Source organism: Callorhinus ursinus, unplaced genomic scaffold (genome assembly GCF_003265705.2).
Source record: "Callorhinus ursinus isolate GAN/ISIS: 27379988/994484 unplaced genomic scaffold, GSC_fseal_2.0 scaffold21, whole genome shotgun sequence".
Taxonomy (NCBI): Eukaryota; Metazoa; Chordata; class Mammalia; order Carnivora; family Otariidae; genus Callorhinus; species Callorhinus ursinus.
The window spans coordinates 14,690,709-14,716,141 of NW_027397083.1; the positions used below are offsets into that span (position 1 = coordinate 14,690,709).

At 38.8% G+C, this 25,433-nt stretch overlaps 1 protein-coding gene across 2 annotated transcripts in view; it reads left to right on the forward strand.

Annotated features, from left to right (window-relative positions):
• APIP (APAF1 interacting protein) overlaps window positions 1–25,433 on the forward strand; it is a 27,553-nt gene continuing 2,120 nt past the window's right edge. For both annotated transcript variants that reach the window (XM_073904772.1, XM_025879256.2), the window contains exons 1-6: window positions 1–194; window positions 9,401–9,501; window positions 13,551–13,599; window positions 14,685–14,802; window positions 16,635–16,770; window positions 19,484–19,651. In XM_073904772.1, coding sequence (XP_073760873.1) covers window positions 138–194; window positions 9,401–9,501; window positions 13,551–13,599; window positions 14,685–14,802; window positions 16,635–16,770; window positions 19,484–19,651 — 629 coding nt within the window. In that variant the 5' untranslated portion in view covers window positions 1–137. The remainder of the gene's footprint in view (window positions 195–9,400; window positions 9,502–13,550; window positions 13,600–14,684; window positions 14,803–16,634; window positions 16,771–19,483; window positions 19,652–25,433) is intronic.

The following is a 25,433-nucleotide window of genomic DNA, read 5'->3' on the forward strand; positions in this document are numbered from 1 at the left end:
CCGCCCCGCCCCCGGGCTGCCCTCAGCGCCGCCCGATTGCAGTTGTGGCCTCACCACAGAGGGGGCTTAGCCCAGACTGAGCGCGGGTCCCGAAGCCGCGCGAAGGTAGGAGGCCGTGGTTCCCCGTCATCCGGGCCATGTCGGGCTGTCACCCTCCGGAGGGAGACTGCGACTCGCAGTGCTGCGGCGCGCAGGTAGGGGCGGGGCCGCGGCTGCCTGGTTCGCCGGGAGGTGAGGCGCTGGTGACACGCGGCGGCGGGAGCTGGGCCCGGACCCGCGGGGCCTGGGACCCGTGCGGACGCGACCCCCGCTTTCCGGCGCCTCGGCTCCCCAGGCCGACCCGGGGCCACGGCCCCGCCGCGGTCCTGCTCCCGGGGCTGGGCTCCGACGGCGGGCGCTGAGCGCCGGGCGCCAGACACTTTAAAGGGAAAATAACGGAGGAGAGCGCCGGGCATCTTGAGTGTGTTTTGAAACAACTTTTGGGGGGGCATTAAGGCCAAACAAGGCAACGGGAAGCACTGAGTGGAAATGAAGCTAAAACTGTTTGCTCTCGAGCTTATTTTCTGCGCCCTTGGCGACCAGCCCGACGTTTGGCAGGCAGTAGGCGCTCTGGAAACGGTGGCCAACTCGGGGCTGTGCTTCAGTAGCCAGCCCTTTCCGGCTCTGCCTGCCTCAATTTAGAGTGATTACGGGATGATCGTAGAAGATTTCTTCCTTGAGCAGGAGTCAAAGGAAAATCCACCCTCGGGCTGCGTCTGCTTTTCATTCACTGGGTATACTCACCAACAGTTTTATGGAACACGAATGTGCTCAGGGATACAGCAATGATTAAGACAAATGGCCTGGGGTCTGGAGGAAAACTAGACGAAGAAACAATTATAATACAATGTGAGAAGCCCTGCTTCAGAGGCAGGGAAAGCCCCCCACCCCAAAATTAGCCCTCTCATTCCCCCTGTTATTCTTTCTTAGGACTGAAGGTCCCAATTAAAAAGTAATAACACATGGGAGGTTTTATTGCAAAATACTTGTGAATCTCGTTTGAATAAGTAACTCCCCAGATGACCAAAGACGACTGTGAGGATGGAATGCTGGACAGGGACAGTTGGCTGGGAAGGGGGAAGACATTGGATACAGGACAGGTAGCTAGGCAGGTGTGTGTGGCAAGTGAGGAAAGCAACCTGTTAGTAGAATGTTGCTAAGATGTTTCAATAGCCCATGTGTTAATGCCCCAAGTAGATAAATCATGGTGAAATATAATCTAAATGAGCAATCCCTTTATCAAGGGATCTGAGAATAAACAAGAATTCTCAAACCAAACACTGCCGACAGACAATTCGGTGAACAGGCATGTTTAGTTCACTCATTGTTCATAAAAAATTTGAGCCAACCTTTCAAAATGGAGAACACTTAAAACTTTAGAACATCTGATGGCATTGCGCGTGTATTCCTTCTTGGGGTCTAGATTGAGCTGACTAGTGACTACCACCTAAATGTGCTTGCCAGGTTACCACAGCTCCACCACTCACAACAGATTTGCATATGCACTTAAACTACTTCCTATAAGCTTGGTTCAGCCCCTGGGCCACCAGTTTGTAACCTATGATATAGGACTTTTCTTAATGTAGATGTGATCTTAATCCAGTCAGTGTTTATTGAACAAAGCACTATGGTAAGTCTATTGCTACATCAAGAGCATGTTCCCTACCCTTCAGGGAGCTATGCTTAGCTGGAAAATAAATCAAGAACTACTTCTATTTTTTAATTATACCTTACTTATCACAGTGTCCTATATGTGTTAACCCTGAATAATAAATATTTGTGCTTTGATATTACAGTAACACAAGGTCTTCCAATAGCCTTCCCTCTGTTTTCCTTGACCCCATCGGATCTCCACCCTCCCCTCCACTCTAGCAACCCATTCCCACGGCCATATCCTTCCCCGCCCAGCCACTACCCCTTCAGCCCACACTTTTTTGGGTGAAGGATTTTTCTTTTTTACTTATACAGGTCTGTGTGTAGCCTCTATCAAGCCTCTATCATAGGATCCTCCGTCCTGTATTACAAATAATTGCCTTTACTTAAATGCCTCCCACTCAGAACCCCCAAGGGATGGAGGGGTGTCACTCAACTACATACATTTGTGTCTCTACAAATACTATTGTGTCCTACTGCAGCGAGCTCCTAAGCACCTCATGGCAGCCCCCTGAGGAGCTTCCCTTCACATTACCTTAAGTGACTCCCAAAACCTCACCGTCTCACCCCATCCTCTCCTCCAAGCCTGTTTTGAAGATGACTTTGCCTCCAAAATCACAAAGAAAAGGAAGCTATTAGGTGTGAACTTCTTAACTTCAATTTCTTCCTGTTCCCACCTACGTTATAATGTAAAGGTTAAGAACAAGACATCTAGATTCTGACTGCCTGTGCAAATCTTGGTTCTGCCAGTTGCCATCTGAGTGGTCTTGGACACATTAATCTTTCTTAGTGTAACACAGTTGTTATAAGGATTAAGCTAAGTTGTGCATATAAAGCCTTTAGTATGTGTTATAAAACAAGTATTCAATAAATGTTAACTATTTTTGTTATTAATTGTATTATTACACATTTTCCTGCATCTTTCTTCCTCCTGTCTAAGGTAAATACCTCCCTGGTCAAATTCCAACTGCTCTGTCTCGGCAAAGATTGACCTATTCGTTAGGCTTTTGTTTTCCTATGTCATTAATCTCTCCCCTTTCCCTAATTTTACCTTTTAGTGTGTAAAGAAAACTTTATGTTAACCAGTTTCCCCTTCTGTTTCCCTATCCAGCCTTTCACAGCAACACTATTGAAAGAGTCCTTAGAATTCTCTGCCTTTAAGTTTTATTCACTTCTTCACCCACTGAGATCTGGCTTCTACACCCGGTCTATTGAAACAATTCTTACTTAAGATCATGGTTGACCTAATTTACAAATACAGTTGGCCTAGCAAAACCCCAGCCGAAGATGAACCTACTAACTATGGTTTTTGTGATTGCACTGAGCTGCATTCCTAGAGAAAACTACACAACTACACCGACCGGCCTTGCTTCATCTTCAACATGTCAGCCTCAGATTGGCACTTAACACTGCCCAACAACCATCCTGGGTTTCCCTAGTACTTTACTGCCCCACTCCCTGCGATGACTGACTTATACCTTTTATTATCTTTTCAAGCCTCCCATACCCTGTGCTCACATTGTTACTCAGCTGATGACTTTGTTTATACTTAAGAAAATAGAAGACATTGGATATGAACTTACCTTCTACCACAAAACCTACCAATCTGCCTAAACCTGAACCCATCTTCTCAGTTCTCAAGATGGAAGAAGCCCAATCCCTCCACTTGTGCTCAGGATCTCCCTCCCCTCTCACATCCAGAAATTGTTTCTCTCCCTCTCCCTGTCTCTCCTACCATGAATCCATTCCCGCTCAGCAAGACTGTTCTCATCAGCGTGGCTTCCAGGCCTTAAACATGTCAAGCACTGTGTCACTCCAGGGCCTTTACATCTGCTGTGTTCTTAGTGTGGAGTGCTTGCTGTTCCCCAACACAAAACCTTGCGTGTGAGGGGCACCTGGGGGGCTCAGTCAGTTAAGCATCTGCCTTCTGCTCAGGTCATGATCTCTTGAGTCCTGGGATCGAGCCCCACTCATTGGGGAGTCTGCTGCTCCCTCTCCTTCTGTCCCTCCCCCTCTTGCTTCTGTTTGCGTGTGCGCTCTCTCTCAAATAAGTAAAATCTTAAAAAAAAAAAAAACCTTGCGTATGCAAACACTTATCACACACTGTTTTTTTCGCACTTTGTAGGCCTTAGATCCTCACGTGTTCAGAGAGGCTATCCTTAACCACATCAATCAAGTCAATCTCTGCTATGTTTCTATAAGTTCCTAGTTTGTTTCCTTCTTCCTACCTATTATAGTTTATTCTTCTCTTTGCTTTTTCAAAACTACCCTCCAGAATGTAAATTTCTTTAGGGCAGGGACTTGGTCGAGAGTTCACAGCCGAATTGCCAGGAAATGCTTGGCATACTCCCACTGTGCTTCATTAAGACTTAGCTGAGCCATCCCCTCCTCTGTGAAGCTTTTCCCAACTCTTGCTCTCTCCCACCACTAGCTCTGCTCCCCCAAGCAGTAGCTTCCTTAGACTGTCTTGTATTATGTATCTTTGTCCTTTCATAACTTCTTTACTAGATTGTGAGCTTCTAAAGGGTAGGGATTTTTATCTTACTCAATATTCATTTTTCCAGGGCTTGCAGTAAAAATTTGCTGAACGAATGAATGAGAAGGCTCTATAAAACCAAAGGAGAGGTATATAAAGCAAATGCCGTGGCACAGGATTAGAGGAGAGAGTGATCATTTCCTGCTGGGATGGTGAGAGAAGGAATCCCAGGTGAAGTGGGTAGGGAGTGTGGTATAAAGGCCTACAAGCAGGAGTCTGATAGCTAGAGTTGGGATAATTGAAAATCCAGCATGAGCATTAACAGTGCAAAGAAAAAAAGATGCACTTGGTTAGCAAGAAAATATGTCTTAGTTAGCTAGTGCTCCGTAACAAATACCCCAAAATTTAGGCTTAAAACACAAGCACTTACTGTCTCACAGAGTTTCTGAGGATTAGGAATCCAGGAGCGTTTGGTTCAAGGTTCTGGTTCAGGGTTGCTCATAAGGTGGCAGTCAGACTGTCTGCTGGAGCCACTGTCCTCTCAAGGCCTGACTGCGGCTGGAGGGTCCGCTTCCAAGCTTGCTCACATGGTTGTTGGCAGGCCTCCATTCCTCACTGATTTTTGTCCATATACCTCTTCACCACATGGCCTTCTGCGTAGGCCGAGTACCCTTACCACGTAGCAGCTGGCTCACTCCCCTGGAGCAAGTGAGCCAAGAGAGAGCACCCAAGACAGAAGCTGCAGTGCTTTATAAGCTGATGTCAGAAGTGACCTACTGTCACTTCTGCCCTTATACTGCAGTCTGTTGGTCACGCACGCCCCCGTACAATGTGAGAAGGACTACACACCGGGGTGTGAATACCAGGAGGCAGGGACCATTGAGAGCCATCCTGGAGATTGACTACCACAACTAGGTTGAACAGAACTGAGAGATTTATGTAAACATAAACTGAGAGAAAAATATTTGAAAAGGTAAAGTGGGGCAAGAAAGCAGAAGGACTTAAGTAACAGACTGTGGATTAGGCATTTGTGCAGTCTGTGGTTGGAGGAATGCGGGTCAGTGATCAAAGTAGTATATTCCTTTAGTACCAACAGGGGAATGGAGGCTCAGCTAGAGAAGAAGGAGAGGAAGGAGAAATTGTGGGCAAGGAGACTAAATAGGGAAAGATAACCTTATTCCTCCCCAAATATGAGTCCCTAAAAGAGTTTTTACTCAACTGTTGCAAAAATAAAGAACTCAGGATAATGAAAAAGTGAATTTCACAAAATTAATGCATTCAATTTAAAGGACTACCTTTTATTCTGAGATGACCCTACTTTTTTATGTTAAAAATGCATTTTTTTGAAGAAGGTGATAATAGATGGTTAAATGTAATAAATGTTCTAACTTGGCAACCTTGTGACAGTCCCTAAAATTTAAACAACAACAAACTGCTGGCCTATCTAGGGAAGTCTGGGAATCACGGATTCAGATAATTAACATAAAGAAACTGATACCCAGAAAAGGTCACTGACTTGCCTGAGGGCACTCAGCTAGTGGAGGGTCAAAGCTGAAGCCAAGCTTCAGGTCTTCTCATTTCTTCTAGTCAGTGCTCAGCTGATGTGAAGATGAGTTTTTAAGTATGGTGAAGGCGAAAGGGAGAAATATGACTGAGTGGAGGTGAAATTGCAAAGAAAACCAGTATGCACAGAGAGGAGAATGAGACAGAGAGAAACAAAGCCCAGAGACTGAGAAAATGCTGACAACATGGCTGTGCCTGCATCCAGTCCCTTCCTCAGGCCAGTGTCAAGAATTTTGAAGGACTGAAATGAACAAAAAAAGATCACTGGGTGTCCTAGGGCCATCTTGGAGCTATTGCACAACCCCCAACTGTAGAATGCTGACACAGTGCAGATGATTATTGGTCATAGAAATGCGAGCTGTATTCTGGACATTCAATTTGTTGCTGCCTGGAGAATATTGTCCAGTTTTTCCTTATTTGTAAATCCAGGATTCCTGATTATAGGGGTGTGTGTTTTGCATTCTCTTTGGATATAGTTGTATCATCTTTCTGGTTCCATCATTAGTTGATGGGTTAAATAATGTCTTTCACACATTTATTTTATAGTTGTGTGAGAGTCCCCCAGGAAAACCTCTGTCCAAGCAGTACATGTCTCTCTTATGCTTAAATTGAAAGAAAAGGTGGGGGAGGGGATTAGAGTCATTGTTGACTATGAGCAGGTGTCTCAGTGACAGTAGAGTTGATTTCCTTAAAACAACTGGATTGAAAAATTGGAAAAATAAAGTGTTGATTCAACTGCTTTTTAGACTTTAATGTTTTTAATAGACACAAAATACTGTTATTTTTTTTTTAGACACAAAATACTGTTAAATGTTTCTCCCTCACAGTATAGGACCGCTACTGTAAGAAATTGATTATAATCCATCTTTAGATAGGTCTTTCAACCTTCTTACTCTCATTGAAAAGCCAGACATAACAGTAACAGACAAGTAATATTATTGACATTCAGGGGAGAAGTAAATGTTAACTAACCTTTTTCCTTCTTGTCTATTCTTATTGAAATATATGTTCTGATATTTACTTCCTTACCATTCTGAACAATTTAGATGACTGCATTTTACCCAGTATATCTGTTAGTTCCCACTACTCAGTGATTATTTTCTTTGAAATTGTAATTTTGTGGGTTTGAATGGTTGAATGAAACTTTATTAACAACAGCTGCCTTATCATTGTTATTCCTGTAGCACGAAGTGGGCTAATTGCTATAATAACTCAGTACGGGAAAAGACAAAAGGAAAAGGGGAGAGACCCATAATAACAGACATTTTCTATAATGTTTGCAATTTGCTATGCAAATTGATGGTTTTAAGGATTGGAAGACTGTAGGAGTCTTCTCATTAGCTGTACTTTAATATATAATTAAAATATCATTTGTATCACTAAAAAAGGAAATAGCAAATGACACAGGGCATGGATGATTCTGGCTAGATTTTGTAAGGACAGATATAAGGAAAGCCAACACAGCATTCTTATTATTTTTAAATTCAAGAATTTTTAACACATTAAGAATGGGAAGGAAGGTAAAACTCCAGTTACAAAATAAGTCACAGGGATGAAAAGTATAACATAGGGAATATAGTCAATAATATTGTAATAACATTATATAGTAACAATGGCAACTATATTTATTGTGGTAAGCATTGAGTAATATATAGAACTGTTAAATACAGTATATTGTACACCCGAACTAATATAACACTGAAAAAAAATGGGAGGGAAATTAACATTGACTGTGTCACATATTGTCCTGGATGCTTTATCTTCATTATTTTTTCTTTTTTAAAAAAACTTATTCATCCCATACCTAGAAGCCTGTAGCACTGTATCTCATTTTAACTCTCATAATGTTTTCATTTTATGGATTAGTAAAGTGAAACCCAAAGTCATATAAGCAATAAAATGGTATAATGTAGGTTTTGACTTTATGTCCATTAACTCCGAAGCCTGTGTTGATTCAGAACTTTAAAAAATGTTAACATTCCCATGTTCTTAATTTTATATTTTGAAGTCTACTGCATCAAATTATCATTTATAATAAAATACAATGTATATGTAAAATATTAACTGAATTTTGGAAAACACCATAATTTCCGAAAGCCAGTTAAATAGCCGGACATTTGGTCTGTTCAATAATCATCCTCTTTGGACTCAAAGATGTTTTTCCCCTTTACTCAGTGCCAAGATTTATCTAGGCAAGCTTCCTTGCTATGCTTTTGTGCACAGAGGGTCTATGTCTTGTTCACCCTTACCTGGAGGGTATAGCCCCTTGTCTGGTCTCAAACCTATGAAGGGATTTTCTGTCACGTACCCCATTCTGAGCACATCCTGTGTTTTATCTCATGTTTCTAGTGGCTTGCATAGCTATAAAATTGGAGCTTAAACTCACCAGAGTTATGCAAATACCTTCAGGGAAATTATGACTTCAGAGCTTCCCTCCCAGGTAGATTGACCCTGGTTTCTTTTATGGATACTGTCAAACCTTACTTTCTTGCCAGCTCAGCAATTTAATTTGAAATGTTTTAAAAAAATTTATTCAGCATTTTTAGTTGTTTTCAAGTTGAGTAGTATTTCATATTGCCAAAAATAGATTTATATTTTCATTATATTTCTTTATTATTGTTTTTGTTTTCATTAATTTTCATTTTAAAAAATGGGGGAAACTGATTTTTTTCCTAAAGAAGTAATCATTAAACAATAAAAATAAGCTCTTATTTTAACTTGACTTACTGTGCTAATCATTTCACAATATATACAAATATCTACTCTTTATAGTATCCACTAATATATGTCAATTCTACTTCAATAAAAATACATAAAGCTCAAAATGTATGCCAACATGCATACATTTGTTCCTGTACACACATATCTTCATAAAAATGAGCCCAGAAAGTATTCATTGTGATTGCTTGAGTCCTTTCCATGTTATTTTCTTGAAATTATATTCCATAGTGAGTAGATACTGCTTTTGTAATAAGAGAAAACAGTGTAATCACTGGAAAAAAGATTTTAGAATAAAAATAAAATTGAGCCAACACAGAATATGAATACATAGCTGTCATATGTATATCATGACTTAATTGAATAAGATGTTTTGTGTGAAGAAATTCACTGGACAGATGGAATCATGTTCCTCTCAGCACTAGATACTATTTCAGCCATTGCAACAGACATATATCCTAGGCATTTCCCCACCTTGTTTTTGCAGCCTGTCCCATAGTGTTGGACTAAATGGCCCTATTCTGAATAATTTCAGGTTGCCAAAATAACATAGTAGAGCCATCTTCTAAACATTAAAAACCAAGTATGTTTTGTAATAGTTTTTTCCCTCATGGTAACTTCTCTGTGGTAGATTTTCTTAAACTTTTCTTACATTGGCTTTTTAAAAAGATTTTATCTATTAGAGAGAGAGAGAGAGAACAAGTGGGGGGATGGGGGAAGGGCAGAGGGAGAGAGAGAGAAGCAGACTCCCTGATAAGCAGTGAACCCCCCCACCCCATGTAGGACTCAATCTCAGGACCCTGGGATCATGACCTGAGCTGAAGGTACATGCTTAACCAGTTGAGCCACCCACGCACCTCCTTTCATGGGCTTCTTAACAGAGAGATGTCAGCTAGAAAAGTCACTTGATAACGTAATATCTATTGGAAAAATCATTATCTTCTTTTTAAGGACAAGGAACATCCAAGATACCTGATCCCAGAGCTTTGCAAACAGTTTTACCATTTGGGTTGGGTCACTGGGACTGGAGGAGGAATTAGCTTGAAACATGGGTAAGTTTGGGGCTGATTTCACTTCTGGGAATTGTCCATATAAGTAGCCCAATGAAGAGCCTAATATGTGTTCTGTCCAAAGAACACCTGGTGCCCAGTTTTGTGTGATACTAAAAATATTTAGTTTCTAAATGGAGAAATGAATAGTTGCATAACTGAATACGTGTGCAGAAATTGTAGATACAATAAATACCTAAGTGTTTAAGAACCACAGTTTCTAATCAGAATAATTTGGTCCTCAGTCTTCGGAGTACCAAAGTTAAATAACATGCTGCCAACTATGTTTATATGGCTGGAATTAGAAAAGGTCCCCTCTATGTGGACAGGATTTGTTTTAAAGGTTCAAAGACGTATTTTAAAAGTCACTTAAATACAGATGACAAGCCATCAAAAATACTAGAAAAATACATTTTATTAAGTCAAAAGACAGGCAATATGCCTTTCTAAATGCATCATGTGTCATCACTAATGGACAGCACCTGCTGGTCTTTATTGCTTAGAGGACAAAACAAGAGGGACTGGCTGAAACAGAAGGAATGAATATTACTTAATTGTTCATGAGATTTATTCAGTGTCTTTCCTCCAAGAAGATGAAGTAGTGTAGTACGTAACCTACTAACAATGAAAATACAGGTTGTTTAATCTCATTCTTTCCAGTGTTTCCGGAAGAGGATGAATTTTTTTTCTCCTGAAATGCTTTAGGAATAGTATTGTCTGGAGGCTGAATGTTAAACTGAGTAACTTGATTTCTTTATCCTAATTCACTTTCTTTAACAAAATTGAGTTACTATAGCACTTGTACGATATTGAATATATACAGTAACACCCCCTAGGAGGCTCCATTTCCTAGAAAGGAATGGAGCGTAAAATGTAATCAGAACATCTAGAACAAAAGGGGTTTTTCAGCATACCACAAGATGATGCCAGTGAAATTTCACCTGCTTCAAATTACCAAGTAATTTGAATATTAATTGAACTGTGGGCAACAGTAGGGGGCCTTAACTGTCTTAGTTACACGTGTATAGGGATGCCCTCTGTCTGGAAGGGTCATGTTCCTCATGGGACATCGTACATCCTCTGTGCCTCCTCTCTTACCATCACCCTGTGTTCCTGTGTCATTTCAGTACGGTGCCAGTTTTCAGGTGATTTTGCCAAAACTTCCAAGTCATGTTCAGAACAAGGCCATAAGATAACAACATTTGTCATTGTTTTCATTTATCCACTTAGTTGAGTTCCCCGGAATTTGGTTTCTCAGCTGTTTTTATGATAAATCATACTCTGAACATTGCCTTTAGTTAACTGCTTTTTATTCGCATATGCAGAAAGTTTATGTATGTACAAAATAGAGCTTTCTACCCAGCTGAGTTACAATAACCATTTTCTAAGTGGCTCTTTTAAAAAACAGCCACATTTTTTTTTTATCATAGACATAAAAGACTGTTCTTTCTAGAAGAATTTTGTTAACGCATGCACTGAAATTGTGGGTGGTCACTCTAAAACACTCACTGGCACCTTTTAAAATTAAATGGTTTTTCCAGCACTACAGTCAGTTTATGGGGACGTTGCATCGTAAGCAAAATTGCTTTGCTCTTAGATTCTTAATGGGTGAGGAGCTCCTCCTGGAGGTCACGGGTGGAAACAACCACAATTTTATGGCATTGGAATCTTACTAATTTTGTGCTTTACAGAGTAAGGTGGGTAATTTGTAGTAAAACGTCCAATTTTTTTCCTAATATTTAAATGACTTCATAAGCCCCCATCATTAACTTTATCCCCTATGTTATTCTCGTGTTGTTAGTGAAACTTTGCTTTTCTTTGAAGCTTAAAGCAAATAAATTTGGAATGAAGGATAAACCCAATAGATTGTGTTTGGGAATATAAAATTTACTGATTCCAAGGTCTGGCTGATACCATTCTAGATTATGCTACTTGTGTGTAGTCCCAAAAGATGTATATAAAAGACACCTTAAGATCCATATGAGCATTAAATCAGAAGGAGGAAATGGAAGACCAAGAAAATGACAGTAATCATAAGCAATTCCAAGATACCCAGCAGCCACTGTGTTTAGGTTGGGTCATTATCATTCACATTTAGCATTTCCTGTTTTCATGGTATGATATCGTCATGTGTCAGAGACACTAATCCTAAGGCATGCTATTAGAATGAAAATTAATCAACCCATACTGTAGACAAGATAACTGAGGCATATAGTAAGATTTACATTTTTTTTAAATAACCAGACAGTAAAAAAAATAGAAGCAATTGAACACAGATATATTATGAACTCTTGAGTTTTGCCCTCTTCCTTACCAGATAGTCGAAGAGCAGAGAGTATGGAGAAATAAATTCCAAAACTTAATGCCTTCAAATTCAAAATGCTTTTTGATTGCAGCTTACAGCACCAAGTAAAGACTTCACTTCTAATCTTTGGCATATTTCCCTCCTAAAATAAAGGCTCTGTCATCTTCCTATTTTTATCCAGATAGTTCCTTCTTTGTAGGTGAAAATGTATTTTTTCCACAATCTGTTTAGCTAATCTTTAAATTACCCAAAGTGATCAGTCTAAACTGATTTCTGTCTTCAGAAAGGCAGCAATAAAAACAGATTTAGATTACCAAATCATTTGAATAAACAGAATACCCTGGATTTTTCCACTTTGTAAATGAATTTTATTTACATTTTGTAAATAAAATTCTGTTTTGAACTTATTTGGGTCTGTTCCCAGATTGCATAAATTTCTCCCCACACAAGAAGACTTACCCTACAAGTACACTGACTTCGTACCACACATGATTCTCGGGAATGATTCCTTGTTACCCAGGGACAAAAGATTTGGATCCCTGGTATTTGCAAAGGACCCTTTTGTAACAGTATGATCCCTACCAATTGCACTGATTCCGGAGGAATGCCACTCCATGTTTTCTTATGCAACAAAGCCTTACGTAAAGCGAGCTATGTCATTGTGAAAACAAATAATTGGATATAGCTTGCTGTGCTTTGGATTTCTCTCCCGTTTTCAGGCATTTATTTTGTAGACCTTAGTTTACAAGTGGACCCTTAAAGAAACTTTCACTTTTGTCAGTTACAAGTCTATAGGTTTATTAATAATCCCAACAGGATTGATAGCTTGATTCGATATAGGCCATCATCCTCATTTTCACTAGGAACAGTTAATATTCAGTGTCCCTCTATCCATGGCTCAGGGGCAAAAGCTGGAGCGTGCAGGTGCTGGGATTTCCTTCATTTGTATGTGGCAGCTCTTAAAACCCTCTGGCAGCAACTGAAACTGATAAGGACCTTTAGAGAAGATTTTGAAATTAATTTCTAAATCAAATTTGAGAGTACTTTCTGATAAATGGTGTATTATAGCATCTCCCTTAGCACAACATTCTATAACAGGAGGATCTCCAGATGTTAGCATGCCTTTTATATTTTTAACTTTCTGCAGTTGTTTTAGCTTTATTACCAAATATTTTCACAAGAAAGAAATGCTTTTCAAATAGGAAGCGTATAGTCCACCCAAAAAGTAGCTGTGTTAATGCTGTAATTTAATAAACTGTCCAGCAGGGGTCCCTGAACTTCATGTTTTATAAGAAGAGAATTTCAAGCAATAAAATTAAACTTGATCCCTTGTAAGACAGAGATCTACTCCTCATGAGCATATTTTCTTCTGATTGGATTTTATAATAACTATTCCATGTATAATAAGATAAACTGCTTACTCATGCTTAAAGATGCTAAAGACTTGTGTTTTCACAGTTGTATTTCCCCTAACCAGATAATTCTGATTACCATTGATTTTGCACTGTAAAAATAAAGAAATATATATGAAAACTACCAAAATTTTACTTTGTCACCAGCACTATAAAGACATTACCAGTAATTTGGTGTTCTTTCTATACAGTATATACCATTAATTAAGCAGCTTTCTGTGTGACTTGATTTATAAAGAGTATCGATAATTGGACTGCAAGAATACACTTGTCTTTGGTCAAAAGCAGAAGAGTAGAGTTAAATAAATGCCAATTTCTTTATTTTGTGTTACCAGCAATGAAATCTACATTGCTCCTTCGGGAGTGCAAAAGGAACGGATTCAGGTATGTTAAAGGGATCCTTAACTCCAAATGCCTTCTCTTCTCTACTTGACTACTGTTTTGTGAAAGGGAATTAATTTTAAAAGTTTTAAGGGGGGGTTATAGTGTTATAATTTAAGTAATCAATAAACATTTGATAAGTAACTAGTAACCATTTTTTTAAGGTGATTAAGTAATCTCCATACAACTAATATGTTCTGAATTCTCATTCAACCTCTAGAGGGCACAAGGGAATAGTGCAATCTTTACAAAGTGATTATAATTTTGCAGTATTATAGCATCTTTATCAGGCTAGTAGGGTAGTCACATTGATAGTCTCAAATGGACCAAACTGGCTCATATTTAACAATAGCAAAGCTATCCCAATCTAAAGTTATAAAACTTTATTTCAAATTTTTGAGAAGTCTCATTCCATATTAATGCTTAGGAGACTCAAAAGCTAGTTAAAACAAACATCTAACACTTAACTTCTAGCTAAGGCATAATGCTTCATTAATAAAACATTTAGATTGTAGTTTGTAATAAGCCCTGGCAAGTGAAAGTCACAAGTTGGAAGTATGCACACACTACTAGGAAAAATCTGCATCTGCCTAACTGCTTGAACTTTAAAATAATATACCTTATTGAGGTGAACATTTCTGAGTATCAGTTAAAATGTTTCTCAGGCGATTAGAAATTCAACTCTATATTTTTCCTCATATCATGAAATATAAAAAAAGAACTGTAGCACCCATCTCAAAATGATGATTTCTTTGTATAGCTTCTCTGAAATAAAATTGTGAAATTGCAGGGAAAATCTAAGAAGCTACATTAATGAAAACAGCAATATTATTCAAACATATGAAATTTTCCATATCGTTTCTTCAAATTCTAAAGGAAGAATTTTAACTCTCGAGAATATTTTTATCAGTAGAAACATTTTTTATTTCTCAAAATGGCTTAAACATTTTCAAAGAGAAACTACATATGGATATTTAAAATAGGAGTTAAATATGCATACATATATATTAGCACACACAAGAAAAGGGACACTTCTAACTGATATTGTATAAGCCTTTTTTTTTTCTTTTTCCCCCCTCTATAAACAGCCTGAAGACATGTTTGTTTGTGACATCAATGAACAGGATATAAGTGGACCTCCGCCATGTAAGAATCTGAAAAAAAGCCAGTGTACTCCTCTTTTCATGAATGCTTACACAATGAGAGGTAGGCAGAAAATGGATTGAACGTAAAGAATATTTGCTACAGAGTAGATTCCCTAAATAATTGTAATTATTGTTGTAGTTAACATTTCTTGAATACCTACTATGTGTAAAAACCATTAAAATATGTTGGGGTGCCTGGGTGGTTCAGTTGGTTAAGCATTTGCCTTCGGCTCAGGTCATGATCCCAGGGTCCTGGGATCGAGTCCCACATCAGCCTCCCTGTTCTGTGGGGAGCCTGTTTCTCCCTCTCCCTCTGTCCTTCCCCCCAGTTTGTGCTCTCTTTCTCTCTCAAATGAATAAATAAAATCTTAAAAAAAAAAAAAACTTTAAATATGTTAACACATTCAGACCTCAAATCAGCTTAGTGGAAGGTGCACTGTTACTCCATTTTATATACCAGAGGACAGAGGATCTGGGAGATTTTCTTAAAATAAATAGCTAGTGAGTATTGGGGCCAGAATTTCAACCTAGTATGACTCCACTAGATTGTCAAATTGACTAAATACTATATTTACCATCAGATTCCCACTTCTAGTTTAGAGTTAAACCTCTGGGAACTTGTAGTAGAAGTAAGTCAAATTATAAATGAGAGGAAATTGTGGCCTTTACTTTAGTAGGACTGGTCCTCCCTTTTTTAAAAATGTACTGTACAAAGGAGCGCCTGGGTGGCTCAGTCAGTTAAGCATCTGCTTTTGGCTCAGGTCATGATCTCAGGGTCCTGGGATCGAGCCCCACGTTGGGCTCCCTGCTCAGCAGGGAGTCTGCTTCTCCCTCTCCCCTTGCTGGTGTGCTCTCTCTCAAGTGAATAAATAAAAAATCTTTTTAAAAAATGTACTGTACAATAAAAGTAGGAGTTTTATTTTAATTCCCAGAATTTGCAGTAGAAAATCAGTCTGGAAAGGTTGAACCTAGAGGACAGTGTGAAAATAGAAAATTATAACTGGCTCAATCATAGCAATAAAGGCATTAGAACCGTGCTTTAATATAGCCACTGAATGAAATCAGGATTGAGTCTATGATCATGCTATGTTCTGTTCCTGGACTTTGTCAGCCACTCCTGAGAGGGCAAAACCTCAGGGACAGATTCTAACAGAATGAAGCCCCTTTCCCAGCAAAAAGCTAAATAAACTTCCAATCACAAAAATAGCCATTACTGAATTTTATAGCATACAAATCCTTTTTAGGTAAACCCATTACAATTATACCTTAAAAGCCCTACCACCCCTTATGCTACCAAGACATGGCCTGCACTATGAAACCCAACTTGCTGATTACGGGTCACACTGACCCTAAAGTCAAATCTAACTGCTGCCACAACTATCTGTGAACATAGACAAGTTATTTCACATCTCCAAGCTCCCCACTTCCTTGACCATCAAGTTGGGGAGATAGAATTTCCGTCTATGGTTGTCGTGATGACTTAAGAGCAAGAGATAACATATAAAGGGGATTTACCCAGTGCCTGGCACAGAGGAACCCCTAATTAAATGGTACCATTTTGACTATGATCTCCATGATTATTACAGCTGTACTTCAGACCACCTAAAGCTATTTCTTGAGCACGTGTGAAGTATTGTACATTGTCCTGATGCGGATAAAGCTTAAATGCCTTTTGCTTTCCAGCTTCTCTATTACCATTTCTCTCTTCCTCCCTCCCTCCCTTCCTACCCTCCTGTCTATTGCCAACTTATGATTCCATGCCAAGAAAAACAAGTTCAAAATCATATACAAATAAATGTTTTATATATATATACACACATATATTTATATATATTTCTTTAAAAGGTAACATTTTGTTTTCACTGAGCATGTGACTTTTTTTCCTTCCTCCAGGAGCAGGTGCAGTGATTCATACCCACTCAAAAGCTGCTGTCATGGCCACCCTTCTCTTTCCAGGACGAGAGTTTAAAATTACCCATCAAGAGATGATCAAAGGAATAAGGAAATGTACTTCAGGAGGGTATTATAGGTATTTTTTTCTATTTTTGCTTAAGTAATTTGAAAAGTATTTTTCTGTCTTTTGATAAAGAAGCTACTGATCTTTCTATGCCTTTAATGAGATGTTGTGGGATCTACGTTAAATAATAGCCCACTTACTATTATTAATATTATACAGATTTCTTCTCAGCGACACAAATCAGATGCCTCCCCTCCTCTTCCCCTACCCCAACCTTGGTAGATTATTAGCAACACGAATAATGAAACATTTGTCAGAGTAAGGTGAAAAATCCTTGGCTGAGCTTTCTTTAGAGACAGAAAGATTATGTTCCGTATGGAATCACCCAGAGAGCAAGATCCCCTCACCTTCACTAGGTCTCCAGGAAGCTTCAGCCCTTATTGGAGTTTATGTCATCTTGATTTAATTTAGTATTTCTAGAACGTTTTCATATTTATAAAAGTTGTATAATTATTTCAATTAAATAGGTCTCTATTTTTATAATTTTTCAGTATGGAAAATGGCATAGATGGTATAGAACCTTCTAGAGAAAATCAAATAAATCCACCAGCCCACCAAAATGTAGAATTATTTGCCAATCTACATGGGAAGAAATGTGTTCTCAGTGCTCAGGTACAAGCTAAGCATTTCATTTGAACGGCTTGGCATTCTTATTTTTGAGCTTATTAATTTGCTAAAGGGCCTGATTCTACCTTATCTAGCTTAGAGGAAACGGGTGCCAGTTTTTCTAAAGTGTTCTGACAGCAATATCTTATTGTTACTCCACGTCGTAGAATGTACAAGTTTAAACTAGTGTGTCAAGAACTTACTATGATTTAATTTTAGTTAATACTTATTGTATGCCTATAGCATTTGTTAGCACTGTGGAATACGTATTTACAAAAGTTAAATGTTTAAATTATGAAAGTGTACATACTAAAGAAAGTATAGCCCCACACTGCCTTTTCCATTCTGGATCTTGAAGGAGAGGCATTATGTGTGCTATTAATTTCCTCAGCACTTGATTGCTTTGGTGAAGAAATAAAAGTAGGTCGGAAGGAGGTGTGAACGGCTGCCTAGAGGAACAGCACAGAATTCCACAGCCTTTGGAATTCTGGGGAGAAAGGAATGTCATGAATGATGTCACTTCTTCTGCACCATAACATACACATTTCATGTATTATTTTAAATGTTTCAGAACTTAAAGAATACAAACTTTTTTGCAATGTCCTTCGCAATTCTCTTGAGCCTGGAAATCAGTAACAGGGTCATTATCACCACTCAGGAGGCAGAGATATATCTTTTTTTTTTAAGTCCATCTTGAAAAACAAAAACTTTCAAATACATACCTAATTCTCCTCAGGGGAGGTTTCCATATGTAAATGTAATTGTCCTCTCTCCTGGCAGCAACACTCCTGTGGTAGAGTAAAAAGAACTGTTTAATGATCAAAGGACCATCCTGGCTCTGTTCATTTAACTCAGAAGGATTAGTGTTCTGTCTGTAAAGTGGGTGATCGGATTGAATTTCAGGGCTTATTTTGCTGTGGTACTATTTTACCCCTGAAAAGATGTCTGACTATTCGGTATAGGCTCGAGGGAGTTACATGTTTGTGATTCTCTTGGTCAATATTAGGAAAGATTTGGGATTAGCAATTTATTTCTTCCATATTTAAGAATATTTTTTAATTACTTCTCTTTTACTTAAACGAAATAATAAGGGGCACCTGGGTGGCTCAGTCATTAAGCGTTTGCCTTCAGTTCAGGTCATGATCCCAGGGTCCTGGGATAGAGCCCCGCATCGGGCTCCCTGCTTGGTGGGAAGCCTGCTTCTCCTTCTCCCACTCCCCCTGCTTGTGTTCCTGCTCTTGCTGTGTCTCTCTCTGTCAAATAAATAAATAAAATCTTAAAAAAAAAAAAAGGAAATAATAAACATCTCCATACGTGAGAGCTACTTAACCTATACCTGTCCTAAAGTTGCAACTTTTGATAAAACTATACCTAGAACTTTTTTGTTGTTACGTTTGGCCATTACAGAGGTAGTAAAAAAGCAGATGTTACATTAAAAGGCAAGAGAAATCCATATAAAAGGGAAAACACGTCCGAGTTCGACATGAGCAGAAAGGAAAACGCTTATGCCAATTTTATCACATGTATTTCCTGAAAACAAGATGGAAGTAAAAGAATTCTAACGCCACAGACTTGAGAATGTTCTGAAAATATTACCACACCATTAAGAGTCATTTCCAGAAGGTTCTTGCTATCCCGGTGCCACAAACCACATCTCTCTTTATTTATTTGCCTGAGACACTTTGGGGTCTTGCAGAGATAAAAGAAAAGGATTTTGTATCTTTGGAAAACTCATACTTAATAAGCAGTTAAATTGTTAATCCTTTCTATGCTTCTGGCTATCTGATCTACCATTTCCCATCTCCTGTTGAAAATATTGATTGTCTCTGCTTCAAGGAAATACTTGTATGATCTTGATCATTTCTTTCTTAGGTTTCGGTATCCTATACAAATTTCTGCCACTTTTACTTAGAATACACCTGCCAAATTCCGAAGACATCTTTTGCTACAGCTGTTTATGCAAGATATACAGAATAACATGCAACATCTTGTCCATAATTTGGAGTGGCTTTCAGAAACAAAGAGAATGTCTAACTGGTTACTTGAAAAAAAAATTATGACCTTACATATGAATACATTTGTTTTAATGGGGAAAAAAATGGCTTGTTTTGTCCTATAGGTATGATGATATGTTAGTGGTACCCATTATTGAGAACACACCCGAGGAGAAAGACCTCAAAGAACGAATGGCTTGTGCGATAAATGAATACCCGGACTCCTGCGCGGTCCTAGTCAGGCGTCATGGCATGTACGTCTGGGGAGAAACGTGGGAGAAGGCTAAAACCATGTAAGTATGAATCACAGGACATTTGGGACAAATCACCACATTCTAAATGTGAAAGGGAATGGAGTATGTTTTATGATTTGAAAGGAAGTATGATTTTGTGTGTGTGTGTTATTGGTCAGATTGGTTTAATTTTTTTTAATTTTTATTGTTATGTTAATCACCATACATTACATCATTATTAGTTTTTAATGTAGTGTTCCATGATTCATTGTTTGTGCATAATACCCAGTGCTCCACGCAGAATGTGCCCTCTTTAATACCCATCACCAGGCGAACCCATCCTCCCGACCCCCTCCATCTAGAACCCTCAGTTTGTTTTTCAGAGTCCATTGTCTCTCATGGTTCATCTCCCCCTCCGCTCTCCCCCACTTCATTCTTCCCCACCTGCTATCTTCTTTTTTTTTTTCTTAACATATATTGCATTATTTGTTTCAGAGGTACAGATCTGTGATTCAACAGTCTTGCACAATTCACAGCGCTCACCATAGCACATACCCTCCCCAATGTCTATCACCCAGCCACACCCTCCCTCCCACCCCCCACCACTCCAGCAACCCTCAGTTTGTTTCCTGAGATTAAGAATTCCTCATATCAGTGAGGTCATATGATACATGTCTTTCTCTGATTGACTTATTTCACTCGGCATAACACCCTCCAGTTCCATCCACGTCGTTGCAAATGGCAAGATCTCATTCCTTTTCATGGCTGCATAATATTCCATTGTGTATATATACCATCTCTTCTTTATCCATTCATCTGTCGATGGACATCTTGGCTCTTTCCACAGTTTGGCTATGGTGGACATTGCTGCTATAAACATTGGGGTGCACATACCCCTTTGGATCCCTACATTTGTATCTTTGGGGTAAATACCCAGTAGTGCAATTGCTGGATCGTATGGTAGTTCTATTTTCAACTGTTTGAGGAACCTCCATACTGTTTTCCAGAGTGGTTGCACCAGCTTGCATTCCCACCAACAGTGTAGGAGGGTTCCCCTTTTCCCACATCCCCGCCAACATGTGTCGTTTCCTGACTTGTTAATTTTAACCATTCTGACTGGTGTGAGGTGGTATCTCATTGAGGTTTTGATTTGGATTTCCCTGATGCCGAGCGATGTTGAGCACTTTTTCATCTGTCTGTTGGCCATTTGGATGTCTTCTTTGGAAAAATGTCTGTTCATGTCTTCTGCCCATTTCTTGATTGGATTATTTGTTCTTTGGGTGTTGAGTTTGATAAGTTCTTTATAGATTTTGGATCCTAGCCCTTTATCTGATATGTCATTTGCAAATATTTTCTCCCATTCTGTCGGTTGTCTTTTGGTTTTGTGGACTGTTTCTTTTGCTGTGCAAAAGCTTTTTATCATGATGAAATCCCAATACTTCCTTTTTGCCCTTGCTTCCCTTGCCTTTGGTGATGTTTCTAGGAAGAAGTTGCTGCGGCTGAGGTCGAAGAAGTTGCTCCCTGTGTTCTCCTTTAGGATTTTGATGGACTCCTGTCTCACGTTTAGGTCTTTCAACAATTTGGAGTCTATTTTTGTGTGTGGTGTAAGGAAATGGTCCAGTTTCATTCTTCTGCATGTGGCTGTCCAATTTTCCCAACACCATTTGTTGAAGAGACTGTCTTTTTTCCATTGGACCTTCCTTCCTGCTTTGTCAAAGACGAGTTGACCATAGAGTTGAGGGTCCATTTCTGGGCTCTCTGTTGTGTCCCATTGATCTATGTGTCTGTTTTTGTGCCAGTACCATACTGTCTTGATGATGACAGCTTTGTAATAGAGCTGGAAGTCCGGAATTGTGATGCCGCCAGCTTTGCTTGTCTTTTTCAACATTCCTCTGGCTATTCGGGGTCTCTTCTGGTTCCATACAGATTTGAGGATTATTTGTTCCATTTCTTTGAAAAAAGTGGATGGTATTTTGATGGGGATTGCATTGAATGTGTAGATTGCTCTAGGTAGCACTGATATCTTCACAATGTTTGTTCTTCCAATCCATGAGCATGGAACGTTTTTACATTTCTTTGTGTCTTCTTCAATTTCTTTCCTGAGTATTTTATAGTTTTCTGAGTACAGATCCTTTGCCTCTTTGGTTAAATTTATTCCTAGGTATCTTATGGTTTTGGGTGCAATTGTAAATGGGATCGACTCCTTGATTTGTCTCTCTTCTGTCTTGTTGTTGGTGTATAGGAATGCCGCTGATTTCTGTGCATTGATTTTATATCTTGCTACTTTACTGAATTCCTATATGAGTTCTAGCAGTTTTGGGGTGGAGTCTTTTGGGTTTTCCACATAAAGTATCATATCATCTGCAAAGAGTGAGAGTTTGACTTCCTCTTTGCCTATTTGGATGCCTTTGATTTCTTTTCGTTGTCTGATTGCTGTGGCTAGGACTTCTAATGTTGAATAGCAGTGGTGATAGTGGACATCCCTGCCGTGTTCCTGACCTTAGGGGAAAAGCTCTCAGCTTTTCCCCATTGAGAATGATATTCGCTGTAGGTTTTTCATAGATGGCTTTTATGATATTGAGGTAGGTACCCTCTATCCCTGTACTCTGAAGAGTTTTGATCAAGAAAGGATGCTGTACTTTGTCAAATGCTTTTTCTGCATCTATTGAGAGGATCATATGATTCTTGTTCTTTCTTTTGTTAACGTATTGTATCACGTTGATTGATTTGCAGATGTTGAACCAGCCTTGCAGCCCAGGGATAAATCCCACTTGGTCATGGTGAATAATCGTTTTAATGTACTGTTGGATCCTATTGGCTAGTATTTTGGTGAGAATTTTTGCATCCATGTTCATCAAGGATATTGGTCTGTAATTCTCCTTTTTGATGGGGTCTTTGGTTTTGGGATCAAGGTAATGGTGGCCTCATAAAATGAGTTTGGAAGTTTTCCTTCCATTTCTATTTTTTGGAACAGTTTCAGAAGAATAGGTATTAATTCTTCTTGAAATGTTTTGTAGAATTCCCCTGGGAAGCCATCTGGCCCTGGGCTTTTGTTTGTTGGAAGATTTTTGATGACTGCTTCAATTTCCTTAGTGGTTCTAGGTCTGTTCAGGTTTTCTATTTCTTCCTGGTTCAATTTTGGTAGTTGATACATCTCTAGGAATGCACCCATTTCTTCCAGGTTATCTAATTTGCTGGCATAGAGTTGCTCATAATATGTTCTTATAATTGTTTGTATTTCTTTGGTGTTGGTTGTGATCTCTCCTCTTTCATTCATGATTTTGTTGATTTGGGTCATTTCTCTTTTCTTTTTGATAAGTCTGGCCAGGGGTTTATCAGTCTTGTTAATTCTTTCAAAGAACCAACTCCTGGTTTCGTTGATCTGTTCTACTGTTCTTTTGGTTTCTACTTCATTGATTTCTGCTCTGGTCTTTATTTCTCTTCTCCTGCTGGGTTTAGGCTTTATTTGCTGTTTTTTCTCTCGCTCCTTTAGGTGTAGGGTTAGGTTGTGTATTTGAGACCTTTCTTGTTTCTTGAGAAAGGCTTGTATTGCTATATACTTTCCTCTCAGGACTGCCTTTGCTGTATCCCAAAGATTTTGAACAGTTTTGTTTTCATTTTCATTGGTTTCTATGAATTTTTTTTAATTCTTCTTTAATTTCCTGGTTCACCCATTCATTCTTTAGTAGGATGCTCTTTAGCTTCCATGTATTTGGACTTTCCTCTTGTGATTGAGTTCCAGTTTCAAAGCATTGTGGTCTGAAAATATGCAGGGAATAATCCCAATCTCTTGGTACCGGTTGAGACCTGATTTGTGACCTAGGATGTTATCAATTCTGGAGAATGTTCCATGGGCACTAGAGAAGAATGTGTATTCCGTTGCTTTGGGATGGAATGTTCTGAATATGTCTGTGAAGTCCATTTAGTCCAGTGTGTCATTTAAAGTCTTTATTTCCTTGTTGATCTTTTGTTAGATGATCTGTCCATTTCAGTCAGGGGGGTGTTAAAGTCCCCCAGTATTATTGTATTGTTGTCAATGTGTTTCTTTGCTTTTGTTATTAATTGCCTTATATAATTGGCTGCTCACATGTTAGGGGCATAGATATTTACAATTGTTAGATCTTCTTGTTGGATAGACCCTTTAAGTATGATATAGTGTCCTTCCTCATCTCTTATTACAGTCTTTGTTTCAAAATCTAATTTGTCTGATATAAGGATTGCCACCCCAGCTTTCTTTTGGTGTCCATTAGCATGGTCAATGGTTTTCCACCCCTTCACTTTCAGTGTGGGGGTGTCTTTGTGTCTAAAATGAGTCTCTTGCAGACAGCATATCGATGGGTCTTGTTTTTGAATCCAATCTGATAGCCTGTGTCTTTTGATTGGGGCATTTAGCCCATTTACATTCAGGGTAACTATTGAAAGGTATGAATTTAGTGCCATTGTATTGCCTGTAAGGTGACTGTTACTGTATATTGTCTGTATTCTTTTCTGGTCCATGCTGTTTTTAGGCTGTCTCTTTGCTTAGAGGACTCCTTTCAATATTTCTTGGAGGGCTGGTTTCGTGTTTGCAAATTCCTTTAGTTTTTGTTTGTCCTGGAAGATTTTTATCTCTCCTTCTATTTTCAATGACAGCCTAGCTGGATATAGTATTCTTGGCTGCATATTTTTCTCGTTTAGTGCTCTGAATGTATCATGCCAGTCCTTTCTGGCCTGCCAGGTCTCTGTGGATAGGTCTGTTGCCAATCTAATGTTTCTACCATTATAGGTTACATATCTCTTCTCCCGAGCTGCTTTCAGGATTTTCTCTTTGTCTCTGAGACTCGCAAGTTTTACTATTAGATGTTGGGGTGTTGACCTATTTTTATTGATTTTGAGAGGGGTTCTCTGTGCCTCCTGGATTTTGATGCCTGTTTCCTTCCCCACATTAGGGAAGTTCTCTGCTATAATTCGCTCCAATATACCTTCTGCCCCTCTCTCTCTTTCTTCTTCTGGGATCCCAATTATTCTAATATTGTTTCATCTTATCGTATCACTTATCTCTCCAATTATGCCCTCGTGATCCAATAGTTGTTTATCTTTTTCTCAGCTTCTTTATTTTCCATCATTTGGTCTTCTATATCACTGATTCTCTCTTCTGCTTCATTTATCCTAGCAGTTAGTGCCCCCATTTTTGATTGCACCTCATTAATAGCCTTTTCATTTCGACCTGGTTAGATTTTACTTCTTTTATTTCTCCAGAAAGGGTTTCTCTAATAACTTCCATGCTTTTTTCAAGGCCAGCTAGTATCTTTAAAGTCATGATTCTGAACTCTAGGTCCAACACCACACTAATGTCCGTATTGAGTAGGTCCCTGGCTGACGGTACTACCTCTTGTTCTTTTTGTTGAGGTGATTTTTTTCGTCTTGTCATTTTGTCCAGAGGAGAATAGATGAGTGAGAGAACAAAATGCTAACAGGTTAACAACGTCCCCAGAAAATATACTCTAATCAAATCAGAGAAGACCTGAAACCAGGGGAAAAGAAAGGGAAAGAAAGAAAAAAGAAAGAGAAAAAAAAGATAAAACAGAACACAACACAAAAAAACAGAATATGATCAAATATGATCAGGCTGGTGCATAGATCAGTGCCACACACTAGATTTTGGGTGTATTTTAGTCTGTTAGAAGAAAGTGCCTCCTAAAATTTTAAAGAAAGAAAGACTTATATATATATACAAAATAAGGGTTGATATGATATAGGGATGGACTATGACTGTAACGATGAAAATTATAAAAAATTTTAAAAAAGGAATTGATAAGATGTTTGAAAAAAGAAAGAAGAGGATTAAAAAAAAGGAAAGAAA